The following is a 26,089-nucleotide window of genomic DNA, read 5'->3' as shown; positions in this document are numbered from 1 at the left end:
CGGCTGCAAGAGCTAAAGAAGGCAGAAGCCGAAATGAGTGACTGGGAAGCCAAATACGTTCTTGGCCCGAGCTCTGAGACCCTCAGATCCTTTAAGGGCACCAGAGAGAGGCTTCGGAACATCGAACTAGACAACGCTAAACACGCCCATCGGGAGTTCAGAGCGAGAGTCTATGAACAAGGGGACAAAACCGGGAAAATGCTGGCCTGGCTTGAGAGGAGGGACAAGGGTCAACGCCATGTCAGAGAAATTATAACCCCGCAAGACAGTGAATGCCACTCAGACCGGGAAATAGCAAAGGCTTTTGCGGACTTCAATGCAACTCTATATAGCGCCCCAGTATCCCCACTGGACCCCTCCCTGCTAGACGATATCACTCTGCCCCAACTGTCGGAAGAACAAAAAACACAGCTGGACGCAGCCCTTACCGAAGCAGAGATAGCAGAAGCTATAGCCCAATTACAGTCTGGGAAAACACCGGGCCCCAATGGTTTCCCGGTTGAACTCTGGAAAAAACTGGGTGGGGAAAAATTAGCACCGTACCTCCACAAAATGTTCCACGGGGCTCGAGGCCAGGGCGCTCTCCCGCCGGACTTGCGCAAAGCCACAATTGTTGTAATTCCCAAGTCGGGTAAACCACCTGAACAATGCGCCTCCTATAGGCCCATCTCATTGATTAATACTGAATCCAAAGTCCTCGCCAAACTCCTGGCCAACCAACTACAATCGGTCATCACCTCCTTGATCCATCCGGACCAATGTGGGTTTATGCCACATAAATCGACACGCATGAACATACGACGTCTCCACCTATTATTAGAAAGGGCCCCAGTTATAGACAAGCCACTTGCGTTACTAGCCATAGATTTTGAGAAGGCATTCGATTCGGTTCGCTGGGACAGCCTCTGGGAAACTATGCGGAGAATGGGCTTTGGTAGCAACTTTCTAGGATGGGTACAACTTCTCTATACAGAACCACTAGCAGAAGTGAAAGTAAACGGGTTGCCTTCTGAGCCCTTTCCCCTTGGTAGGGGCACCCGACAGGGATGCCCCCTGCCCCCCCTCTTTTCGCTCTTGCAATAGAGACACTTGCCTTATGGCTCCGTCAGAGCCGGGACTGGACGGGATTCAGGTGGGCGGAGGGCCACGAGGATAGGGTGTCCTTGTACGCGGACGACCTCTTGGTCTATCTGTCCGACCCGACACGATCCTTCCCCATAGTAACGCAGATGCTCATCCGCTTTGGTGAATTTAGTGGGCTAACAATTAACTGGAGCAAGTCTATCCTTTTTCCCGTGAAGGGTGGCACACAGGCCATTCCCCAGGAATGCCCATATAAAGTGGAACCGAACGGATTTCGATATCTGGGGATCTGGGTGTCCGAGGACCTGACACGCTACATTACCCACAACCTCCAACCAATCATGGACCGTTTTAGGGATGATGTCCGCCATTGGAAACTTCTTCCCCTGACACTCATGGGCAGAGCTGCCCTGTTCAAGATGATTACACTTCCCAGATTTCTCTACGTACTACAAAATGCCCCGCTTGAGATCCAAGATCCTGAATTCGAACGCATTGATAATCTCCTTAGAGAACTCATATGGGGGGGGGTCAACCCTGCATCGCACTGACCACGCTTCAGAGATCGATCTGGGAAGGAGGAATCAGCGTGCCCCGCCTTCGGGTATACTACTGGGCCTCCCAGCTAGCGGTGGTCAACGACTTACTACATGGGGACCAAGAGCTACATAAGAGCCGAAATAGCAACCATGCACGATATAGATCCACTACACCTGCTCTATCAGCCCCTCCGCAGACACCCTCCGCAAACGATGGCAGCACATGTTACTACGGTCTGGAAACGGGCACACGCCTTTGTGGGCTGGAAAGACAAGATCACCACTGCACAACCCCTATGGCACAATGGTAACCTGACGGAACTTGGGAAACTTAAACCTTGGTCCAAATGGGCGGACGCCGGTGTCAATAAAATTGGGGACGTCCTGGCGGGAGGGGAGTTTCTTTCCTTCGAAACACTGCAACTACAATTCCAGCTCCCAATAACCGAACACTATCACTACACCCAACTAGCTCACGCCTTACGAATACATATCCATCTAGACTCTCCCATTCCTGACTATACGCCCATAGAGCGCAACATATTCCCGGAATACATTCCTGCCAAATGCACCTCTATATTATACAACGCCATGTACTCCTTTGCCACACCGGAACTCCCTCACCTTAAATCTAAATGGGAAGAGGATGTGGGTGTTATAGATCCGGAAGACTGGATCCAGATTCTAATGCACCCCAGGGAAATCGCCATCTCCTCCAGGCTCCGTCTGGTGCAATTGAAAATCCTTCACAGAATATACTACCCTAGAACTATGATTCACAAATGGAACCGTGCCCCAAACCCGTATTGCCCGATGTGGGAGAGATACCGGAACATTTATACATATCCTGTGGGAATGCCCTCATATTCAGGCCTTCTGGGGGGAATGCTGCAGGGAATTGTCTGGTATATTAGGCCGAAACATAACACTAGACCCGAAAATACTGTTACTGGGTAAACCAGACGAAAGCGTTGCGAACAAATGGGAAGGACTGCTCCTCGCAACAGCCGCAGGACTAATGAAGCGAAACATTGCACGGAAATGGGGCGCTCCGGATCCCCCAACATTGGAACAGTGGGCAGATGCCATGGACACATGCGCAATGCTGGAACACAGAATCTACAAATCAAGGGGCTGCCCTGCTAAAGCTTTCAAGATCTGGGGGGAATGGGAGGAACGCGACTCCTGCTAATCCTTGACATTCCAAAGGTACACACTTTTGAACGCAGGGAGGCAGCTGCAGACGGAATTTGTCAGACCTCAAATAGGATTTATTATTGATTCACTCTTTCGAATGCATATGATTTGATTTTATTTCGTTGTGTTCTTGTTGATTGTTTGTCAAAAACAATAAAATATACTATTAAAAAAAAAAACAATGATCTTTAGTCACTGTCACTAAAAATCAACATGGATTGTTTTTTAAGAAATACCGAACAATTCCAATAAATTTTTAAAATTTCTGCTTGTTGCAGTTAGGTAAATTTAAATCAAAATATCAACTGACGTTTTGAAAGCAACGGTCTGTTCTCACTTGGTTGATCACTATAAAAATAATTGCTTTTTAAATCAATAATGTTACAGGAAGCCACAGTCGGGTAACAGTGTGCGCCCAGTTTCCCAGTCCCCAGTAGTAAGGGAGGTCCCACAAAGGCCAGCCAGCTGGGGCCTTGCAGCGTTCTTCCATCAGCTCCATGGCAAGGCAGTGGACACTGTGGGGAAAATGAGAACTGAGCCTGCCATGCCCTGAGACATGGGTAAGGGTCCTTATTTCGGTCACAATTTTGCTCCCCAACAATGTGAAGGTAAAAGGCTTTGGTTGCCATGACACCCTTTAGGAGTCCTCTCAGCATGTGACTATGCTGGAGAGAGATTCAGAAACATTACTTGGCAGGCCTGGGTGGAGTTCAGTTTTTCACAAAATCCAGAGGTGCTGGACAGTGGGATCCGCCAAGTACCTCATTGTAAAGTGAAAAAGTCCCACAAGCACAACAGACTGGACCTCATCCTTGTATATACACAGATGAAGAACCAGGCTGCACAGCACGTATGCTGCTAGCCCTATCCCTTCCATAGCACACAGGTCCCATTTATGAATGAGGGGCCTTTAGTGATAGGGCCCATTTGTGATCCAGACAAAAAACTCCTATCCATAATTTGGCACAACTCAACTCAGATAGTGACCGACTCACTAGTCATAACCCTGCCAAACAAACCTATTGCACACTGTAGATTGAGTTGTACCCGCTGCAGGGGTGCAAATATCATAGAAAGACCTGATTACATGTGAACCTAAACTCCAGGTTCCAGAATGCAGTACCGGTTTCTCTGTTCAATTACTAGCGGTGTGCAAGTATGAATATCCACTCCAGGTTCCAGATTGAAGTGTGGGTTTACCTCTCTCACAATAGACAATTGCCATTTTGGGAAACTGGTGAACCTTCAGTACAGGTTCCAGAGTGAAGTGCAAGTGTTAACTCTTCCACGCAACGTTCAATTATTACTTGTTTCCCGCAGCTATGAGCCTTTACCTTAAAGTCCCAGAAAGTAGTGCAGGATCTTCTACTTCTCAAAACATTCACTTACTGCATCTGTTCACCTGTGGACTTTCGCAACAGATTCCAGAAGGCAGCAGAGCTTTCTCTCCTCCTTGCAAGATTGACTTACCATGTTTAAGCACTGGTGAAACTTCACTTTGGGTACCAGAAATTAGTGTGGGTTTCTCTTCTCCTCCCAAGGGTCAGTTACTAAAGCGGCGGCACATTTGTAAACCTTCACTCAAGTTTCCAGGACACACTGTAGAATTCAATCGTTCTCACAATGCTCACTGCTAGTTATTATGTCCTTGGCAGGCTTCACTCCAGATAAAAGGTGCAGAACTATTCGTCCCTCACAATCACAATGTTCACAGGTAGTTCTTTTGTGGCACTTCCACTCCAAGCCCCATGATGTAGCGTGGTTGCTCTTACAATGCTCACTGGTGGTCATCATAAGCTTGCAACCCTTAATCCACATTCAAGGGTGCAGCAGTTTTCTTGCTTTCACAATCTTTTATTTTTCCCATCATCCTGGACTTCCACTGTGCCGCAGGGCCAGCTCTTTCTGTCTGCCTCCTGCTTTCAAAGGATCGCCATCTATCACAGGCCTCTCACATGACCCCTTCCCTTGTAGCAGCTAGCTACTTATTGCTTTGGCGCTGGACATTCAACTGTAGTCTATGTGGTGCTGAATATTGGTAACAGAGTAGGGAAGCATCTGTGTTGAGGGCTGCAATATGGATAATTTACCACAACAGGATTCTGTAAACTATTTCCTACTGTGGTGCTTTGGTGAGAACACGATCATACTTGTTCGAAGATTTAAAACATTACAATTCCGGACCTAGTATCTTGAAAACAAACCAGGACTTTAAAGTATATATGCTCCCGCACCCAGAAGCGAAAACAGATTACATGGACAAAATATCCCTGCCTGCTATCCCACCCGATACAGTACAAACCTTGGAGGCGCCCATCACAGGAGAGGAAATTGAAGAAGCAATCAAAAGACTTCCAACTGGGAAAGCCCCCGGGAACGACGGCTACACAGCAGGGTTCTATAAGACTTTCAAACAAGTTCTCCTGCCATTCATGGTTGACCTCTTTAACAGCATCCTTCAATCCGGTGTAGCGCCTGAATCTTTCTCAGAAGCATTAACAGTTATTCCCAAGGAGGGCAAGGACCCAAACACTGCGCCTCCTACCGCCCAATATCCCTTCTTAATATTGATGCTAAAATCTACACGAGAGTCCTCACTGCAAGGCTGGAGTCACACATGCCCTCAATAATCCATAACGACCAAGTGGGCTTTATCTTAGGCAGAGAGGGTGCAGACTCCACCTGAAAGACTTTGCACTTAATTCACGAGGCCCAAAAATCGTTGCACACCTGCACTATTTTCAATCGATGCCGAGAAGGCGTTCGACATAGTCGAATGGCATTTCCTGGAGGCCACGTTGAAGAAGATAGGCTTAGGCCCTACACTCAGTCGAGGGATCAAGGCTATCTACACAACTCCGAGAGCATCGGTGACAGTGAACTCCCAATTCTCCCGCTGGTTTCCTCTCAGTAGGGGTGCGAGAGAAGGTTGCCCTCTTTCGGCAATACTTTTTGCGCTGTCCTTGGAGCCTCTTGCCCTAATGCTCAGAGCAGACCCCGCGGTGGAGGGGATTCAGGTAAATGGCAGGGAATATAAATTAGCCTTATATGCGGACGATATCCTGCTCCATGTATCAAACCCAACGTCCTCAATTCCACGAGCAATCCATCTGATAGAGGAATACGGCACACTCGGGTTTTAAAATGAACAAAACCAAATAGATTCTTTTTCCACTCCGTGACTTATCCCCTGAACAGCAAATAAAACTCGAACACCTTGAGCTGATCATCGGAGGTCCAACACTGAGATACTTAGGGATCAATTTAACGCGCCGCCTCGACACCCTCTACGAAGCAAACTTTCCTCCACTGCTTGAAGCCCTCAAGGCTGATCTTAGGAAATGAAAACCACTGACAATCTCCTGGATGGGACGCCTAAACGCAATCAAAATGGTGACCCTCCCACGGTTTTTATACCCTTTTCAGGTCCTGCCCATCACGATCCCAGAAAACTTCTTCAGACAAGTCAAGAAGGCCATACTAGATTTCCTATGGAATGGAAGGAAACCCAGGATCCCATACAATGTCTTAATACTACCAAAGGAACTAGACGGAGTAGGCCTTCCGGACATAGAATGCTATTACCAAGCCACGCAACTCAGAATCCTGATCCCACACCTACGAGACAGAAAGGACCTCCAATGGGTCCAGCTGGATAACAACATTCTAGCCAATGTAACCCTTGCAGAATGGTTATGGGTCCCCAGACCGAAACTCACGAGAAGACTGCACGATCATCCGATATTGGGCACAATGTGGAACATATGGAAAAAGGGGAAAGCGATGTCGGGGGTCACCACGTGGCCTTCACCTCTGAGCCATCACTGGTCCCCCGGGATCAGAGAGGAGATTCCGGAACATGCCAAATACCGAACATGGTTCGACGCTGGTCTTGAGAGTTGGTCAGCTGTGGAGAAATGGAAAATTCATCTCCATTACGGAACTAGAAGAAGCCCTTCAAATTCACCCGATACCGATCTGTCTGTACTTGCGGTTGAAAGGAGTATTATCCAGAAGAGAATGGCAGGCCACCACACAAAGAGAACTGACGCCCTTTGAGATGATTCTGGACACGCCCAGCACCTCTAAAGGTCTAATAGCGCGCATGTACAGAGCCCTGATCACCAAAGACGATGCTCTGAGTCTCCGGCTCAAAGCAAGATGGGAGAGAGATTTTGGCAGAGAATTTGACCAACAGGCTTGGAACAAAATTTGCGAGACGCCATCCAAAATATCGATCGCAGCGCAGTATAACTACACGCCATAAAATGACTTCACAGGTGGCAGTACGACCCACGCAGGCTGTCCAAAATGTTCCAAACCTCCAGCCCGAGATGCTGGCGACAATGTGGCATGGATGCCGACTACTGGCACATGTGGTGGAATTGCCCCAAAGTTCGCATCTACTGGGAAGAAGTCCTGGGAAGGATTAAGCAGCTCGATGGCATAGAGAGGGAATCGTCCCCCCTTCTGATTCTTTTTGGCCTGGAAGAAGAAGACGACGAGCTGATTAGGGTAAAAGGACTAGTATCTCCCCTGCTGCTCACGGCAAGGGCATGCCTGGTTATAAAATGGAAATCTCCACGCCTTCCGGATAAAAAAAGACTGGATACAGATTGCCACAAACATTTACACAACGGAGAAAATAACAGCACTACTGCACGAAAAGGCAGCACGGCAAGAGGAAGCCTGGTGCGATTTTGTCGAGCAATTCATCACATCACCGACCACGGACGAGCCGACGTAGCAAAACATTAGAACACAACCCACGCCACCGAAAGAAGAACGCCACATGACCCAGTGCCACCTACCCATGCCTGTCACAGACCACATTGGAGTTCCACGATCCAAATATGACCAAAGAAGAACGTCACACAGTCCACTATAGCTCACACTAATGCCACGAACATGGAGGACTCAAGAGCTCGGAGGAGGGAGGGGCGAGGGAGCAAGGGCTGTTAATTTTACATTCATTGGCATGACACACATTAATGGTGTTAAGCATTGTTAAGGTGGACCAGAGCAATCCCCTGATGTAACTGTTAATGCATAATATATATCCACCTGTATGTTTATTTCCAATGTCAAAATCAATAAAATTCAAGTTTAAAAAAAAAGAAAAGTATATATGCTAAGAAAAAGAGAGAGGGATAGCCTCTCTTCAGTCCTCTCTTCAGTATGGGTGTGGGAAACCCCATTGCAAAACACTACAGTCCACATACATGCTATTCCTCCATAATACATCAGTAAAAAAACAAAATTAGACTTTCAATTCCAAAAAACTGTTTTTCATCATTTGTATTAAAGGAAGTACATTCAGCAGTTTCTTTAAAATAAGGAAAAGCGGAAGAGAAAAAGTATTCTGGCGTACCTTCTTCTTCTTCAAAAGTAATGAGTACTTGGCCACCTTCTAGCCGAAAGGGAATTTTCGCAGCAATACAAAATTGGCAGCTGATGTTCATGGCATTTTCATTTGCTGAAATTCCATTTTCAGTGTCTTCCACCATACGAGTGAATTTCACTTTCTTTTCAGGCAAATCTTGTTGGAACTGATGAAAAAGTAACGGTTATATGTAACAGTCATATACAATGGTTTTATAATGATTTTATACATTCAAGTGGAAGAGTACAGCTTTTGTGCAATAAACGACAGTATTTCATAGTCATAGAAATAACTCCAACCTTTGGTGCGCCAGACTACACCTGCCATCAGCTCTGGCAACCACAGTCAATGGTTAGGGATCATACGAGTTGTAGTCTGTATGGATCCGTTTTCCTCCTGCATCCTTGTAGAATCTACAAGAAGGCAATCTAGAGAAGGTGGGTTTGACTGACATGGAATGCTACCTGGTGGAATGTTGTGATATGACTGTGGTTCTAGGAGAGTCAGTTGAGATGTAGCACAGAGAGAGGATTCCGGTGTTTGCCATTGTAACCTGGCAGTTACCATCTGATAAATATGACTCAAAGAGCTGGATGTAATACTCTGGAACTTAATAAAGAAGTTACATATTCATCCCATGATGTCAGAGTCATCTTGCCAGAACCCAGAACCTCACATAGTCCAAAACATCCGGAGAGCCACAGGTTGCAGACCCTTGCTCCATATCATATTACAACACAATTACATCCTATATGCTATGGTTTCAGGTAAGACAAAGACAAGTCTACAAGTTGGGTTTCATTGCGTTGGAAGTTTTCAATTAGAAGAAATGTAATAGAGTATCTTTCTGAACAAAGTTCTGTATTACTCAGTTGATGAAAGGAGCCACATGGGTGATGTCATAACAAAAGGTTTTATGATAGGCATGAATGCACTATTTACACACAGTTTAGAATTGGTTCAATCAAAAGAACTTACATTTATGGGGCCTGAGCTAGTTAATAACTCTGGCCTGGAGCTGCACTTCACTGATGAAGCCTAATAAACCTAAAACTTAAAGGGCTCTTTAAGTTCCTCTGCAGAGAGCTTGCAGCCCAGACTGTTCCTTTTAGGATGGTGTCAAGACTGTATAGTTGGTCCCATTCTGCGATCGAACAATAAGCTAAAGAATAATGCAGTGGTGTTAGGAGGAATGTGGTTATATGACCAACTCCTGCATTGCACTGTTCCCAAAACACTCCAGGGTGTGGGGTTCACTGTTCAGGATGCAAGGTTAATGTTCTGAACCTAGGCAAACAAGTCAACCATAAGCTTTCCAAGGCTCACCTATGGTGATCAGCTGGGGTCATGAAATCATAATGAAATCTTAGAGGGGAACAGGGTAGACAAGAAATCAACTCCTTAGTACTTTGAATTTACGAATCATACAAAGTTTAAGTAAGGTGTTGGTGCAGGTTACGTGGAAATAATTGCATATCAGAAAGTATCTGAGGGCGTCCATAGTTCTTAACACTATGTGTTACTTTCAACAGCAGTGTCAAATGAGACTTTAGGGCACAGGTCAGATCAGGGGTTCCTTCGGCCATGCACTGATTCACCTAGAATTCAGAGTCCAATAGGAAATAGCAGAAGAGACAAACAGGCTCCCGACTGGTTGAGTGGGATACTGGTCCCGATGTTGCGCTGTACCAAATTGTAAATTAGGTCAAGCTGAGTCTTGGGAGTCTGCTGAACCTGCTGCCCTTGCTGTGTGCTGCTGTGCCGAGTGGCTCTACTCCCTCTACTCCTGAGGCTGAGGCAGAGCCTACTGCTTAACTTTCCTGACTCAACGCGACCGCTCCGCGGTGTCAAGCTGAGTCTTGGGAGTCTTAGGAGGCTAAGGCTCTGGTGGGCGCTTTTTAATCCTGCCACTGTGCCCGAAAATGGAGGTTGAAACGGACATTCTTACTGCTTCGTGGAGATTTCAAAAATCCTCCACACACTACTACTTCTGCTGCTGCTTTCCTGCTGCTTTGGCTGCCTCGCCTTTTTCCACCTTGGTCTCATGGCCTACACCAGAGGGGGCCTTTTATGCACCCGAGTGGGCCTTTTATGCCTCTCAGCCATCCTCGGGTGGGGGTCATTAACCTTAATGCATTGCACTCTGCAACCTTGAGCCTCTGCAGTCCTCTTCTTCATCCCAGTACTCTGGGAATTACGGGGCTTGAAGTCCCTAACACAAAAGTCACTCCTTTCAACAGCTTCTATCTTACAATAAGCTATTAGGAGAATGGGGACTTAGGGAAAATTACGTAAGGGGGTCTCCCATTCCTCCGGACCTGTTGTCCCTCCCATACGATCCCCCTGGCCAATACCGCCCCCAGGGTCAGGATCAGAAAGCGTCTGCCTTTCCCTAGCCACATGAGCGGGGTTCCAGGCCAGGTTTCCTGGGTGGATCACTTCTGATTCATCACACAACACAGTACCCAAGGCCAGGTTTCCTGGGTGGATCACTTCTGATTCATCACACAACACAGTACCTTAGCAGAGAAGAGGAGTTTGCAGATGGACGTCTTTGGGATATGGCAGCACAGGACCTGGTCCTAGGATTCTTAGTGATGGTGACTGAAGGCAAAGGATTCTTGAAGGCTTCTCACGGTTTTGTGGATTTGGTGCCTTTTTTCCTGTAACCAAATGAAAGGCGTTCAACGCCAGTCAGATTCTTCTCGTTAATCTGGTCCAGCACTCTAATGAGGGGACTGAAAGAATTTGAAAAAAATCTCTGGCAGTCTAGCAGGAGTCAATGTTTTGGAGATAATCAGACTTCAGAAGACCATGCACCGCACACATCGCTCGATGGTCCCCTGGTATTGGCGTTTTGCAGCCTAGCAATGTCTCAGCACATCAAAGGATGGCTCAAAATGCAGATGATCTTCTCCCCTATTCTATTTGCATTAGTTATCGAGCAATGGCCGACTACACCCGAGCGCGGCACTCCGGCAAGGGCGTACGACTAAAGGATGCACCCGAGATAATATCACTTTATGCAGACGACGTGCTGCTATACGTCAGGAACCCACCCACCTATTTAGACCCCATCATACGCGACATCACTAAGATTGGTACCTTCTCTGGCTTTACTATCAACTACTCCAAGTCCGAGATCTTCCCCCTCACTGCCGCGACCCTCCAGCCAGCATGCAAATACCCTCTGCGTTGGTTCCCGGGCGGCATCAGGTATCTGGGGGTTCAAGTATCACTGTCCAAAACGACCCTGATAACAGACAACTACATTGCTGCGGCGCAACACTTCGAGACGAGAATAACCAGGTGGCGATCCCTCCCGCTATCATTAGCCGGGAGACTATCACTGATCAAGTTGATTCTGGTGCCCACACTCCTTTACATCTTTGTAAATGTGCCTATCTGGCCTGGCCAACAATACTTCGATAACTTGCACAAAATGGGCACCCAATTTCTATGGCATGCTGGCGCAGTTCGGAAAAAATGGGAACACATGACTCTGCCCTATGAGAAAGGGGGCTTCAACGCTCCTAATCTGACTCTATATTGGATTTCCGCACAAGTCCAGTTCGCCGCGTACTGGTATAAACACCCTACCACTCCACCACATGTCAAACTGGAGAAACTTGCAACAGCTGAGGTCAATGTCATGACACTCACTGGTCCTTCATCACAAATACGAAATTGATGCGGTTTCCGACCCCGACATCTCCTCGATCTGGAATCTGATCCTCGCCCTTATTATAAATGGCTCCCTATCTGGCAGCTCCCCGTGCTTGAACCCACGCACGATGCACTTCTTTCCCAGCGCTGGCTAGAACTGGGGTATCAAGACCTGACAAATCTCTTTCCTGATGGGAAGTTTATCACGCCACAGACATGGCGCCCCGGTCATTCCGGTTCGGCGCTTGAGATGCTACAGTACTACAGACTCCGGGCTGCAGTACGGGATAGGTGGTCGTCATACCCAAATTAACCCCCAGACACACCCGCACTGCAATATATAGCCAACTCTAGTAATAGTCGGGGGATGGTCTCCGCACTCTAAGATTTTGCTTACAAAATCTCTGAACCAACCCCTCAAAGCATGTGAGGCATGGGCTGCTGAGCTCGGTCTCGAGATTTCAGATTCTATGTGGAAAAAAATGTGCTTACACAAACGCAAAGTCTCACTAAAATTCAGATATTGTTGTATACAATACAAGCTACTGATCAGAGTATATTATGATATGATATGATATGGCATTTATAACGTGCCTATACACAAGTGTTTCAAGGCGCGACGAGGCAAGGGACGGGGAACACAGGGAGGACAGGACAACGATCCTACTAGGCCAGGTGTCATTCAGATTGCACAAGTGCATGGGGAATTTGAGAATGACCAGATTCAACAGAAATCAGGTTCATACATGTTCCAGATGCGGCTCTGAGGGCGCGGACCACATGCACATGTTCTGGTCTTGCACAGCACTCAAGGCATTCTGGGGTAACATTTTCAGCGCTCTCTCTGAGATTGTAGAAGCGGGTCTCGACCCTAACCCATTGCGTGTGTTTGGGTTGTGGAGCGGGGATGGGGCCAAGTGAATGGCAACATTTTTTAATGCAAGTATCATGGTAGCTAAGAAATGCATACTTCAGTGCTGGAAACGCCCCCCGCCCCCACCTTTACAATGTGGTTGAAGGCACTTACCTGGACTCATACCTGTGAGGAGTACGTTGCCTCCCTCACTGCACATTCCCTTCCCAAAAATGTATGGTCTGCTTTCTGCAGCTACCTTAACCGGCAGACCGATGATGAACTCAGCTCACTCCCATCACCAGTCCTACAAGAACAGTCTTAACTGAAGTGTCATATGCTGGACCTGTAACTAATACTTATTGCAACATGATATGACCATCGATATGTTGCATAATGTGTCTGCGTAATTGCTTATACTATGTTTGTTATGTGTTACCGTCATGCCACTTCTGCCGATAAAAATAAAAGTAAAAAAAAAAAATGCAGATCTTCTTGAGTCTAGTGTATCCCCACCAGCCTCTGGGTCGGGGTCGTTGTCTTCGAGACCCCCAGGTCGCTTGAAAGGAAGAGTTATAGCAGCAGACTCTTCCGGTCGCTGGAAATGGTTACAGCCAGTGTTTCATCATCTTCCTCTTCGGATTCCAGTCCAGTGGTCGACTATCTCTGCAGCCTCCAGGATTGGGGAACTTTATAATGGAAGCCAGTCAATCACATGCTTGCAACATTAAAATCTAGAGGGGTGGCAGTCCTTTCAGGACAGCCAACCTTTCAGTTGGAACTGGTTGCAGGCAAGCATGGCAAAAGACACAGGGCTGCAGAGTTTCACTCGTCTCCCATTTCCTGTCTTCACAGACACTCTGGAGCCTCAGCAAGAAAAACAAATGGTTCCCACTGAAGACAAAAATCCAAACAGGACCTCTCCCACCTAGGATGTCGGAAGAAGGACCTAGAAAGGACAAGCTCACAGAAAATGATGAAAAAAGAAAGGAGCCACCATTCTGGAAGAATGGTGTGCCTCCTGTACATTACCGCGATTGATTGGACAGCCTGCGAGTAAAAATCACAAAAAGTCACACAAGTAGATTCACTGCCACCAACCATAATAGTAAGCTTGTCATAGTAACAGAAATGTTACTTGGGCATTGAAAAAGGGGATGCAATGCATCTCTCCAGCACTCCACTTAAGGTGGGCTGTGCTGGTCTCACAAAATAAAATGTATAGGGGATGAAAACTACTGTTCCCAAGGGTAGAGAGGGATTAACACAAGGAAAGCCAGAGAAAATAGAAAGGGAAGCCCAAAAGGCAACCCAGCAACCCTGCACAGAAAGTGCTGTGTGCTGCAACAATAAAATGTAGATGCCCAAAAAGTTATTAAAAAGGGATTGTTTCAAAAATACACTATGGAGAGTCCAAATAATTACACCCATAAAAAGAGTAAAAGAAAGGGTGAGTGGAGAAAAAGGTTCCCACTCACTGAGGAACAAGGAAAAATAATCCACAAGTCCAGCAAAATGTTCTGAGGGTCTCACAGGTGAGATTTGATTGGATTTGAACATTTATGCCAAGCTCCATACAGACTTAACTGTATTCAGGCATAGATGGAAGCAAAAAAAAAACTCAATGAGACAAGAACTCATGTACATAGACCCTAACCAAGCATGCCAAACGTCTAATTAAAGAGGAAGGTTTTGAGCAGTTTCCAGAACTGGACAGTAACTGGCAGGACCTGATCTCCAAAGGTGGCTCATTCCACAGTTTGGGGCCATAAACTCCAAACCTCCTATCACCTCTGGAGAGATACACTGTGCGGGGAATGCTCAGCAGCAGCTGGTGCCCTGAGCATAGTGCCCTTGTGGGGGTGTATCAACAGACTCTGGCACCAAGATGCTCCAGGGCCAGCCCATTTATATATTTGAAAATCAGACAGGCCGCTTGGAATTTAATCCAGTCCTTAACCGCCAACCAGTGCAAGGTTCTGCGCAGCAGGGAGACCTGTTCCCTTTCGCCCGGTGGACCTACCAGCCTGACCGCGGCATTCTGAGCCTTCTGTAGCCTATGTATTTGTTTGGCCGGGATGCCCACCATCAAGCTGTTGCAATAGTCCATGTGAGAATTTGTCATGGGCCCCACGACAACCGCATGGTCTTCCGCAGGTAAAAAAGGTAGCACATTCCTGAGCAACCGCAGGGAATAGTAAACTGCCTTAACCTTAGCCCCCACCTGTGCTTCACTTCCTAGTTTCTCCTGCCACATAATACAGCCCAGATTCTTAATGTATAAGGCAAATTGTAGCTGGGGGTAAAGGATTCCTTGGCATTTAGGACTCGCTGCTTGGGGCCAAGCAGATTAATCTAGGTTTTTGCAGCATTAAGCTGCAGTTGATTATTGCCCATCCATTTGTCAATGTCTACCAGGCATTCATTAACCTTAGTGAAGGCGTCCACCATGTTGTCAATCTTAATATAAATTTGAGTGTCATCGGTACAGGAATGGTAACTCAGCCCGTGACACTTCACTATATTTAGGACCGGACGCATGCACAGGTTAAAAATCAATGGAGATAGAGAGGATCCCTGTGGAACCCGATACTTTAGAATAATAGGCTCAGAGGTGTAGCCCCCAAATGTCACCCGCTGGGGTCTGTCTGGCAAAAATACCTAAACCATTCAATGGCCTATTCAGAGACCTCACCAACTCTCCTTAAACGGTCCAATATGACTCCATGGTCAACAGTGTCAAAGGATGCGGATAGGTCCAGCATTAACAAGAGTGTTGACCCACCACCATCCACGACGCCCAGCAAGTCGTCGTGCACTGCCAGCAGAGCTTTCTCTGTCCCGTGCTTTGGATGAAATCCTGATTGGAGTGGGAAGTGACCACTTTCTCCAACACTTTGGCTGGCCACGATAGGCCTGTAACCGGCCAGTAATTATTTAGGATCGCTAGGTCCAAATTGTTTTTTTTTTTTTTTAATAGTGGGGTTACTGTCATGTTTTTTAATGCATCAGGGACCCGGGCCCAATGTCAGAGATTTGTTCACGAAGGTGGTCATGAAGGGTGCAATATTCTGGGCTAACCGTCTGTCAGTACAGGCAGGCAGCACAAATGCAAGATTATTGGTTGGCTTAAGGTTTGCTATGATGGAATATACCACTTCCTCTGTCACCGGTCGAAACTCAAAACCTCCCTCAACACCCTTACTCAAAGGTGTTACGGTATCTACCTGTGGCTTAAGGGGCTCAATCTCACCCTTCGAAGCCCCAATACTCTTCTGCATTGCTTCAATCTTTGATTAAAAGCGTTGGCCTGTATCTGTGAAGGGCCAAGAGGTACTGCTGTGCAGCTTGGCTTACAGAAATTAGAAATGACCGAGAACACTTCCCTTGACTGACTCCCAGCCCGCTCAGCATTAAAATGAAAATCTCACCGAACAGTTCCACATGTCACTTTTGGTCAGGATGGTGGAAAAGGAGCCAAGTGTTATTCAACGTAGAGGAAAAGTATAGCCAATCTCGTTTGCTGTACAGCCTGTCCCCCGCCTGCCTAGGGTACTCTACATCACAGGCAACTTTAACAAATTGTAAATGTGTCAGAACCACATAAGTATTCATGTGGGGAATATCATTGATGGTTGACTGGTTATCATTTATATTTTTAATGCAGTGCCTAATGTACCTAGCGATACACTTTAGGATTTCAACAGAATAGGTCTAAAATGCTCCAAACTCTCAAACTCATTTGTACCAAAAGTTTTCGTATTTTACACCAACAACATCAGGTCCAGAATGCTAAAGCCAGGGTACAGACAGAATAATCTACTATAATGTTAAGGATGAGAACTTAAACTCAAGGGAGATAAATAGTGGATAACAACAACTAATGCACCGTTGCTTCAGGATCCTTCCCCTCCCTTCTGAAGCACTCCCTTGTGCATCCTCCTCAAGAAACGAACAGCTGATCCTTCTTGTCCGGCTAACTATCGCCCAATTTCCATTACTCCCTTTCTGGGCACACACCTGGAAAAGCTTGCCATCTCTCAGCTTAACCTTCATTCCAATTCTGTTGGCTGTCTCCATGACCACCAGTCTGGCTTCAGAGCTGCCAGAAACACGGAAACTGCTCTCCTGAACATCCGTGAAGATCTGCTCTCCAACCTTGACTCCAACATTCCCTCTGTCCTCATTCTACTCTCTCTCTTCTGCCTTTGACACGGTCAACCGTCTCTGTGATAACCTGGGTATCACTGATCAGGCTCTGGCCTGTCTGACCTCTTTCCTCTCCGATCGACACTCCCAGATCAAACTTGGGTCCTTTCTATCATCTATCTTCCTCTCTACCTGAGGTGTTCGCCAGGGGTCTAACCTCTCCCCCTGGCTTTTCAACCAATACCTGGCAACTCTTGCCCGATGCATTGCCTTTTTCTGCTCCAATTTCCAGTGCTATGCTGATGACACAACTCAATTTCAGGCTGCCCTCAGCCACCTCCTCTCCCTCTCATCTCGGATTGCCTAACTTCCATTCAAAATTGGTGTGCCGCCAATGATCTTTGAATGCCAGCAAGACTGAGATCCTCCTCATCGGCACACCTTCACCATCCTTTCCCCTCACTCTCCGGCCGGCCTCCCTTGGCCCTCCTCCTACCCCACCTGCGAGGCTAAGAACCTAGGGGTCATCTTTAACTCCACACTTTCCTTCTCCGCCCACATCTCTGATGTCTCTTAAAAACTTCCTACTGCACCTCCTCAGAGGTTTGTTTGTTTGTTTGTTTTATTTATTTGTATAGGGCTCCAGACCCGTGGGTAGAAGGGCGCTTAAGAAAGTGGTTACAGGCATGAGATATACATTTACATATTACAACAGTTTTCATAAGTTACATGGTACAACAATTTACATATAGTATTGGCAATGGTCGCGGTCTTAGGGAGTTAACATGTAGGACAGTGGAGGTGAATGCTATTCTTTGTTCAGTAACCAGCTGATAACATGTTTCCTAAAGATCGGAAAGGACTCAATAGTTTTAATGTTAATTGGTAGTGTGTTCCAAAGTTGGGCGGCAAGCACAGTGAAACTGGCGCCTCCTGCTCTTTTTAGGGCAAATCTAGGGACTACCAGGAATAGAGAGTTGGATGATCAGGTGGTTCTGGTTGTGGATTTTAGAGTAAATGTATTAGTGAGATACGATGGGGCTAGATGATTTAGGGACTTATAAGTGAGGAAGATAGATTTGAGGTCAATTTTTTTGCTGTATGGAAAGCCATTTACAAGCTTTCCTGGTTGTGGAGATGTGCTCTCGCCTTGGGATGTTGAGTGCTGCGCGAAAAACATTATTTTGGAGAACCGGCAGTTTGTTTATTATGGATTGGTTGGCTCCTAAGTACAGGCTATTGCAGTAGTCCAGTTTGGACTGGATGAGGGCTCTGGCAAGAGTAAGGCAGCTATTGGAAGATAGGAAGGGTCTACTAGCCCTAATTAGCTTACCCGTATAGGCAGTAGCTGAGGCGGTCGAGTTAATTTGTTTGGTGAGGTTGAAGTTGGCATCAAAGTGAAGCCTAGGGTTTTCACACTTTTGACAATAGGGGTGGTATTGCCATCTATGATAATGTTATTGTAGCAAGGACTGAGTTTTGCCAGGTTGTTGGGAGAGACGACCAGAAGAAGCTCCGTCTTCTCATCATTCAGGCAGAGGCCATGGGTGGCCATCCATGCCTGAATGATGGAGAAGATTTCGTTAATCCGGGTGACGTCTGCATTGTAGTTGCCCGAGATGATGAGGAGGATCTGGGTGTCATCTGCGTAGTTAGTGTAGGTGACACCCAGACGGTCCAATTTATTGAATAGTGGCTTTGTAAATATATTATACAAAGTGGGGGAGACACAGGAGCCTTGTGGGACTCTGCATGCGATGGGGATAGGGTCCGCTGCTGTTGTGGAGAAAACTCGCATAGTTCTATTTGCCAGGAAGGATTGTATCCATACGGAGGCAGAGGAAGAGAAGTGGGCTGCGATGGATAGGTGGCTACATAGGATTTCGTGATCGACTAAATCGAGGGCGGCTGAGAGGTCTAAGAGAAGTAGGATTGCAGCATTGCCTTTGTCTTTGATTTCATCAATCTGGCTTTTGAGGTCAACCAGAGCGGTTTCTGTTCGTGTTGAGGTCTGAAGCCAGATTGACGTATACCTAGCAGTTGGGTGGATTCTAGGTACTCCTGAATCTGGATGTAAGCGACTCTGTCCAGGATTTTTAACAGGAAAGGGACGGTGGTGATGGGTCTATAATTGGTTGGTATGGCTGAGTCTAGTGATTGTTTTTTTAGGAGAGGGAGAACCGAAGGATTGTTTTAAGTTGCTGAGGACAGAGTTGTTAGCAAATGACAGGTTGATTAGCTTAGTGATAAAAAGGGGAGAGGTCCCTGGCTGCGTCTTTTATTATCTGTGCAGGACAGCTGTCCCCTTTGCAATTAGATGGTTTTAAGGAGATGATAATTTTTTGGACTTCTAGAATAATTACTTTCTTAAAGATGAAAGCTGTATTAGTTTTGATAGGCGTTGGAGAGCTGAGGATTGGGTTCGTGGTCAAGTTACTGAAGAGTTGTTGACGTTTGTCCACAATTTTGGTTTGGAGTCCTGTGATTTTGTTGTTAAGTGCGTTCTGGATGCTGGTGCACCAAAGTTTATCTTTTGAGCAAGTGTCTGGAGGTGGATTGGGGTTTTCTAGCTCCTTTAGTATTTTGAATAGTTCTTTAGTGGAGGAGCCTGCCTGATCTATCCTAACGTTGTAGGGCTCTTTTTTGGTGAGAATTATCTCGCTTTTGTATAGCTCTGAGATGTTCTTAAGAGTGGATTTGTTTTCAGATGATGGGCTAGATATCCATGAGAGTTCAGCTTTGGCCTTCTTTTTCCTAAGTAGTTTAAGTTCGGAGGTGTACCATGAATTCAAGTGGCTTGTTGGCTTGCTTTTGCGTAGTTTCAGAGGGGCAATGGTGTCAATGGCAGTGGCCATGGAATTGTTGAAGGTGTCAACAAGTAGGTTAAGGTCAGCATTGTCCGGTAGAGCATTATGGGTAGGTAGGACCAAGGGTAATAAAGCTTCGGCTGTGATGTTGCGCTTGTTTCTAGTTGGCAGGCTGGTGCCATGGGGCACTTTTTAGGAACTGTATGGTTGATGTGAATTTCGAGAGGGTTAAGATAATGATCCATCCATCTGAGAGGTTGTGGGTCCCTATAAGTGGTGTTGCAGTTAAGAGTTGCTACCCAGTCGATAATTCTACTTTCTGGTGAGTCGGTGAGGTACTGAGTTGAGTGAATCCATGTTCGGTTAGGGCGTTAGCTAGGGATATCGCTGGGGCGTCCTTGGGGTCGTTGAAGCCAAGATTGAAGTCACCAAGGATAATAGTTTGTGCTAATGGTCTGGAGTTTTCAGTGATGAGCGCAGTGATATCTTCTTTGAAGACTCCAGGAGGGCCTGGGGGTCTATATATAAGGTGAAGAGTGATCGTGCTTGTGGGAGAGGTTTGAATATTGACTGAGTATCCTTCCTACCTTCCTCTACTCTCTGCCCTTTGCAACTAATCCAGAACAGGACTGCAAGACTTGTCCTTGACCACAAGCCCTGCGATCGTATGTCTCCAGCTCTGAAATCTCTCCATTGGCTCCAGTGGATGCAAGGACTAAATTCAAAATCCTCTACATTGTCCATAAGGCTTTCTGGGCCTGGGCCCAAAATAACTTCAGCTATCCCTCCGCAAATACCTCCCCTCTCGAGCCCTTCACTCCTCTACCTCAAACTCCCTCAGGGTCAGTCGTTTTTCAAAGAAACAAGCTGGGGGTGATCTCTTTCTTCAGCTGGGGCCTCCCTCTGGAACAGCCTCCCTGTCACCTTGAAACGTGAGGAGAACCATCTCTGGTTCCGAAGCACCTCAAGACCTTCCTCTTTGCTTCTGCCTTCGCCCCCGCTCTCCTGCTGATCTGTTCTCTCTTGGCACCGTGCACCTGGCCAGCCTCTGTCCTCCTGTGCCCAAGTGCCTGCTCACCCTCTTCCTTGCCTTGTCACGCTCTGAAACCCCTGTGTACGAGCGCAATAGAAATAAGATATCAATTCAATCAATTCAATCCTGTAGTCCTTGCAGGTGCACAAATGTAGAATGGAGATCAAATGAAAGCAATGGTTCTCCTCGTCAAACAGACATGAGTACTGAAGAACAAAAAAGACATAAGCCCAAAAGGTGAGATACCTGCAAGTAAGACGTTATCCCTTGGAAATGCGAAATTAAAGAGTAATATAGCTACGAGACATTTAGTCTCTGAAAATACATTTGTCCCCTGAAATCAGAAAGCACAAAATCAGAGACCTAGCTGTGGCACAAAGCAAGTGATTTATTCTTGCAGAAAGGTCATAGCACCCATAAGGTACTCTGCATTTCCCCTCCTTCCCCCTGATGCTCACTGTCTCCCAAGCTCTGGTTCTCTCTAGGTTGGACTATTTTAACAGCCTCTTTCTAAATCTACCTTCCTCTACTCTCTGCCCTTTGCAACTAATCCAGAACAGGACTGCAAGACTTGTCCTTGACCTCAATCGCTAAGATTGTATGTCTCCAGCTCTGAAATCTCTCCATTGGCTCCAGTGGATGCAAGGATTAAATTCAAAACCCTCTACATTGTCCTTAAGGCTTTCTGGGGTCTGGGGTCTGGGCCCAAAATACCTTCAGCTATCCCTCTGCAAATACCTCCCCTCTCGAGCCCTTCACTCCTCTACCTCATACTCCCTCAGCGTCAGTCGTTTTTCAAAGCAACAAGCTGGGGCGATCTCTTTCTTCAGCTGGGGCCTCCCTCTGGAACAGCCTCCCTGTCACCTTGAAACTTGAGGAGAGCCATCTCCGGTTCCGAAAGCACCTCAAGACCTTCCTCTTTGCTTCTGCCTTCACCCCCCTCTCCCCTTCTGATCTGTCCTCTCTTGGCACTGTGCACCTGGCCACCCTCTGTCCTCCTGTGCCCAAGTGCCTGCTCACCCTCCCGCACTGCATCCGGGCCACCCCTTGCACTGGGGTCTGTACCTGTTCGCATACAGACCCCCCCTTTTTTCTTCCTGCACTTATCAGACGTAGCCTGTCTCCTGCCTTAAACCCAACATTCGCCGCCTGCACTACCATGGTTTGTTGCCTTTATTATTTATTTATTACTATTTATCTCTTTCTGCTTTGCTCCGCACTTTCCACTTCTCCCCCCCTTCCATGCACTTTTCCCCTCCCTCTCTCCTTCTCCCTTGCATGTTCTCAATGTCACTGGGCCTAGTAAGATCGCTGTTTTGTTCTCCCCTGTTCCCCTTCCTTGCCTTGTCGCGCTCTGAAACCCCTGTGTACGAGCGCAATAGAAATAAGCTATCAATTCAATCAATTCAATCCTGTAGTCCTTGCAGGTGCACAAATGTAGAATGGAGATCAAATGAAAGCAATGGTTCTCCTCGTCAAACAGACATGAGAACTGAAGAACAAAAAAGACATAAGCCCAAAAGGTGAGATACCTGCAAGTAAGACGTTCTCCCTTGGAAATGCAAAAGTAAAGAGTAATATAGCTACGAGACATTTAGTCTCTGAAAATACATTTGTCCCCTGAAATCAGAAAGCACAACATCAGAGACCTAGCTGTGGCACAAAGCAAGTGGTTTATTCTTGCAGAAAGGTCATAGCACCCATAAGAACACCTGGCTGAAAGGGAATAAGTTCAAATTGAGAGGTGTCATATATAAAGACAGCAGGGATCAAGAATGATGCCAAGAACAAATTATTTTTCACCAACTTATTGTCTACTATGTGCAACGAATAAACTAAAATATTAACTGGGCACCTTCTCATACAAAAGAAAAGGTAATAAGTACAATAAGACAAAGGGAAAGGTAATATAAACAACTAAACAATCAGGATGGCCCTCCCCAGCTGAAAGTCTTTGCCGTTGGATGAGTGTCAGGCCTCCTCAGCTCTGGTGTCAAAGCCCCAGTCCTTATAGGTCTTCTGATTGGCACTGCTTCCCTCTGTTCTGGTGTTGCAGGCACTTACGGTTTCCAAACTCTACTCTAGTTATTTGTAGGTGCTGGCTGTTCAGGGTCCATACACCTTGACAACTGCAGTTACCCAAGTTCCTGAGATGCTCAGTTGTTGGTCATAGCTGGAGAGAGCGCTTTTCAGTAGGGTGACCAAATCATAGACACCATTCACTCCCTCCTCCTCGCTGTGCTGAAAGTACTCTTTCCAACTAGTTAGGAGGTTTTACTAAAGTCCTATCTGTGATAAGACTTTAGAAAGCCCACCTTGAATTAAGAGGCGGACACCCCTTAGGATTAACCTGAACAACCCAAAGGTTTGGCAGCTATGGTTGAGCAGCCAGGCTTAGTTTAGGAGGGATGTGGGCTGCAGTGAGGCACACAGTACTCAGAGCATACACTTAGTTCAAGGAAACACTTACGCACTAGATGTTATATAAAAATAAGCATTTATTGTATGTGCACTAAAGCTTGCAACTTAAGTAAGCTAAGAGCTAGCACATAGTAGAATTAACCACCGAATATTTATGCGATCGCAAAATGGTAAAAGTAACTTTGAACACTTTTAAAGTACCACAAAAGTGGTAGAAACCTCTGAAACAGGTATATAAACTTTAGACCAACTTGTATAACTTTAGCTAACCCCTGCTTAACCTATTGTAGGAAATCCAGCCCTATTCTAGGTGAGCCTCACAGAGTGAAGGAGGGCACTGGGGATCCAGTGACCAAGGGCAAAAGAAGAACAGCAAGTAAGCTGCAAACAAGGCAGAGTCTATGAAGAGTTCTTAACGTTTACAGGTAAGCAGCTGGGGATTTCTTTGGTAAACAGCAAAATGGGTTGTCCATCCCAATGTAGCTCAATGTAGGCTTGGGAGGGGATGCAAATACAAGCTTAACTGATACCTTCTGGAGCACATGAACAACAAAGCAGGCCCCAGGTAGGTCCTAGGGGCTGAACAGAACCTTATCGGTGAAGAAGCTTATGCAGCAGGACGGTCCCCAAGGAGAGGCGACAGCAGACCCTGCTTCTTGGTCTTGGCGACTGAAGAACAGAACTTGCAATGGATCCGATTGTTGCTCTCGAGTAGTTGGATCCCCAGCAGTAGATTTTTACAGCACTGACTTGGCTCCAGTTAACAGTCCTCGTCTCGGCTCAGGGGACTTTCAGGGATCCAGTCTCTCAGTTCCAGGAGGATGCCTGCAAAGTTTCGGACGAAACCACGCTTCGGGTGACATTGCACCGTGAAATGCATATCATATCACAGGAACATGGTATTGGTGAATAGCAGGCCGTGGAGGTTGCACCTTTTCCAGGGAGGGGCGCAAAATGCAGTTTGTCTTGGGACTGGCTAGGCCCATCAGTCCAAGGGAGGAAGTTGTCCTCTTGGGGGCTTCCCTGTTGCTCAGAAGTTGTCGGGACAGCAGCAGTTACTCAGACGGCTCTGGTGGTCACTGGAAGTGGCTACAGACATCCTTCTTTGGATCTTCAGTTCCAGTGGTCGATTGAGTTGCTGCACCAGGACCCTCATCTTTTATGCAGGAAAACTGGCTGAGCACAATCACCAAACATGCATTCATTCAACCTTGGGGGGTAGCTGTCCAATGGGGCCAGCCATCCTCCCAGCACATACTGGTTTCAGGCAGGCACACTGCAGGACAAAGACCAGGGGAGTTTCAGTCACCTCGCCCACTTCCTGTCCTTTCCGACACTCAGAGTCTTGGCGGGCTTTCCAATGTAAGCCCGCCAAAGACAAAATACCTCCCCGATCCAGGCAGCTGAAGAAGGCTTGAGTAAGAACAAGTCATCATGAACCGGGCTTAGAAAAGTACAGCCACCATTTTAGGCAAATGGTGGCCCTAGAGTCCCTTGTTGCAGCTTTGATTGCAGTCTGCAACAAAAGTCCACAAAAAGTTGTGCAAAAAGGTACACTGCCACCAGTCTGTTAGATGGACTTAAAAGTTACTGGAACAGTGAGAAAAGGGAGACAATCTCCACTCAGCACTCCACACAAGGTAGGTTGTGCTGATCTCACAAAATAAAATACAGCAGGTGCAAAAAGCCTGTTAACGTGTGATAGCACAGGTAAAAGAAAAGAAAAGTTCAAAGAGCTTACAGCAGCAATGCACAGAAAGTGCTGCAATAATAGCATGTGGATGCCAGAAAACATCAGTGTCAGGAGTTCCTCAGGGCTATCAGTCCAACAATCCTGCAAACATGCTGGGGGACTCATGAAGTGGGGATCATTTTACTCAAGAAGGAAAATCTACCTAACAGACCCCGATTAATTCTGCCTCCCACCTTTTGGGCCTGCCTAGGGCTGACCTGGCCCCCAGAAACTGCTTAAGCCCCGATTTCTCCTCTTCTCAGTCAAGGACTAGTCTTCTCCAGGTGGTGCTCACCTTTCCAATACCCTTCACATGGCCTCCACTTTCTAAACCTCACTGTATTCTGATGTGAATGCCTTCTTCCTGGTAACCCCTGCTGCAACTCCTTCCTTTCTGCACTGGATTTTGTCATGCCACCTCCTTATCTTCCACTCTTGCTGGTACTGCTGACTCTTTACCTGCCCCACTCTCGATATTCCCACCTCCTTCCTTTCCACTTCAGTAGTAATCAGCTTTCTGCAGTCCACTCCAGATGTTACCTGATCATCCTTTCCCCTTCTGTTGGCATCACCACTCGAATCACGTTTTACCTCCTCCTTCCTTTCCTCTACGGTTATTTCCAGATCCTATAACTCCTGTCTAAATGTTACCGCCCCTCCCTTTCCCACCTTGTTTACTCCACTTCTAAACTTACTTCCTCCCTCTTTTCTACTCCTGCTGCCTTGCACTCCACACCAGATGTTACCACCTCCTGCCTCGCCTCTCGTTTATTTACTTACTCTATTCATTTATATGGCGCCGAAACCCGCAGGCATCAGGGTGCCGAACAAAAACACACAGACACATATTAAACAGGACAAAGAAATAGTGAAACAATTCAGTTTTCAAATTCCAACGAAACACAATAAACTCCTTCAGAGGTCTGAGGTCTAAAGGGGGTGTTTCCAGAACATGCAGCAATCATGGGAAAAGATCTTCCCAGGCTATTGACAAGATTGAACTTGGGATTTCTAATCGACGCAAGGGAGGAAGAATGTCGTTTCCTTGGGGGCTCGTAAGGTGAAACACAGTTTTTAATGTAGGATTGAAGTATACCGTATAGAGATTTGCGGACAAGTGAAGCAGCTTTGAATTTCAGGCTGGATGAGACAGGGAGCCAATGAAGGTCTCTAGGACTGTCGGAGATGTGGTCTCCATTAGATTTCTTCATTATAATGCAGACAGC

The 26,089-nt window shown here is 46.7% G+C and overlaps 1 protein-coding gene across 3 annotated transcripts in view; it reads right to left on the bottom strand.

Annotated features, from left to right (window-relative positions):
* NMI (N-myc and STAT interactor) overlaps positions 1-26,089 on the bottom strand; it is a 471,986-nt gene that overhangs the window by 299,348 nt on the left and 146,549 nt on the right. For all 3 annotated transcript variants that reach the window (XM_069616491.1, XM_069616490.1, XM_069616492.1), the window contains exon 5: positions 8,191-8,368. In XM_069616491.1, coding sequence (XP_069472592.1) covers positions 8,191-8,368 — 178 coding nt within the window. The remainder of the gene's footprint in view (positions 1-8,190; positions 8,369-26,089) is intronic.

Source organism: Ambystoma mexicanum, chromosome 9 (genome assembly GCF_040938575.1).
Source record: "Ambystoma mexicanum isolate Mex_15411 chromosome 9, UKY_AmexF1_1, whole genome shotgun sequence".
Classification (NCBI taxonomy): Eukaryota; Metazoa; Chordata; class Amphibia; order Caudata; family Ambystomatidae; genus Ambystoma; species Ambystoma mexicanum.
Note: the sequence above shows the minus strand (reverse complement) of the source record. Positions and strands in the feature narration are given on the sequence as shown.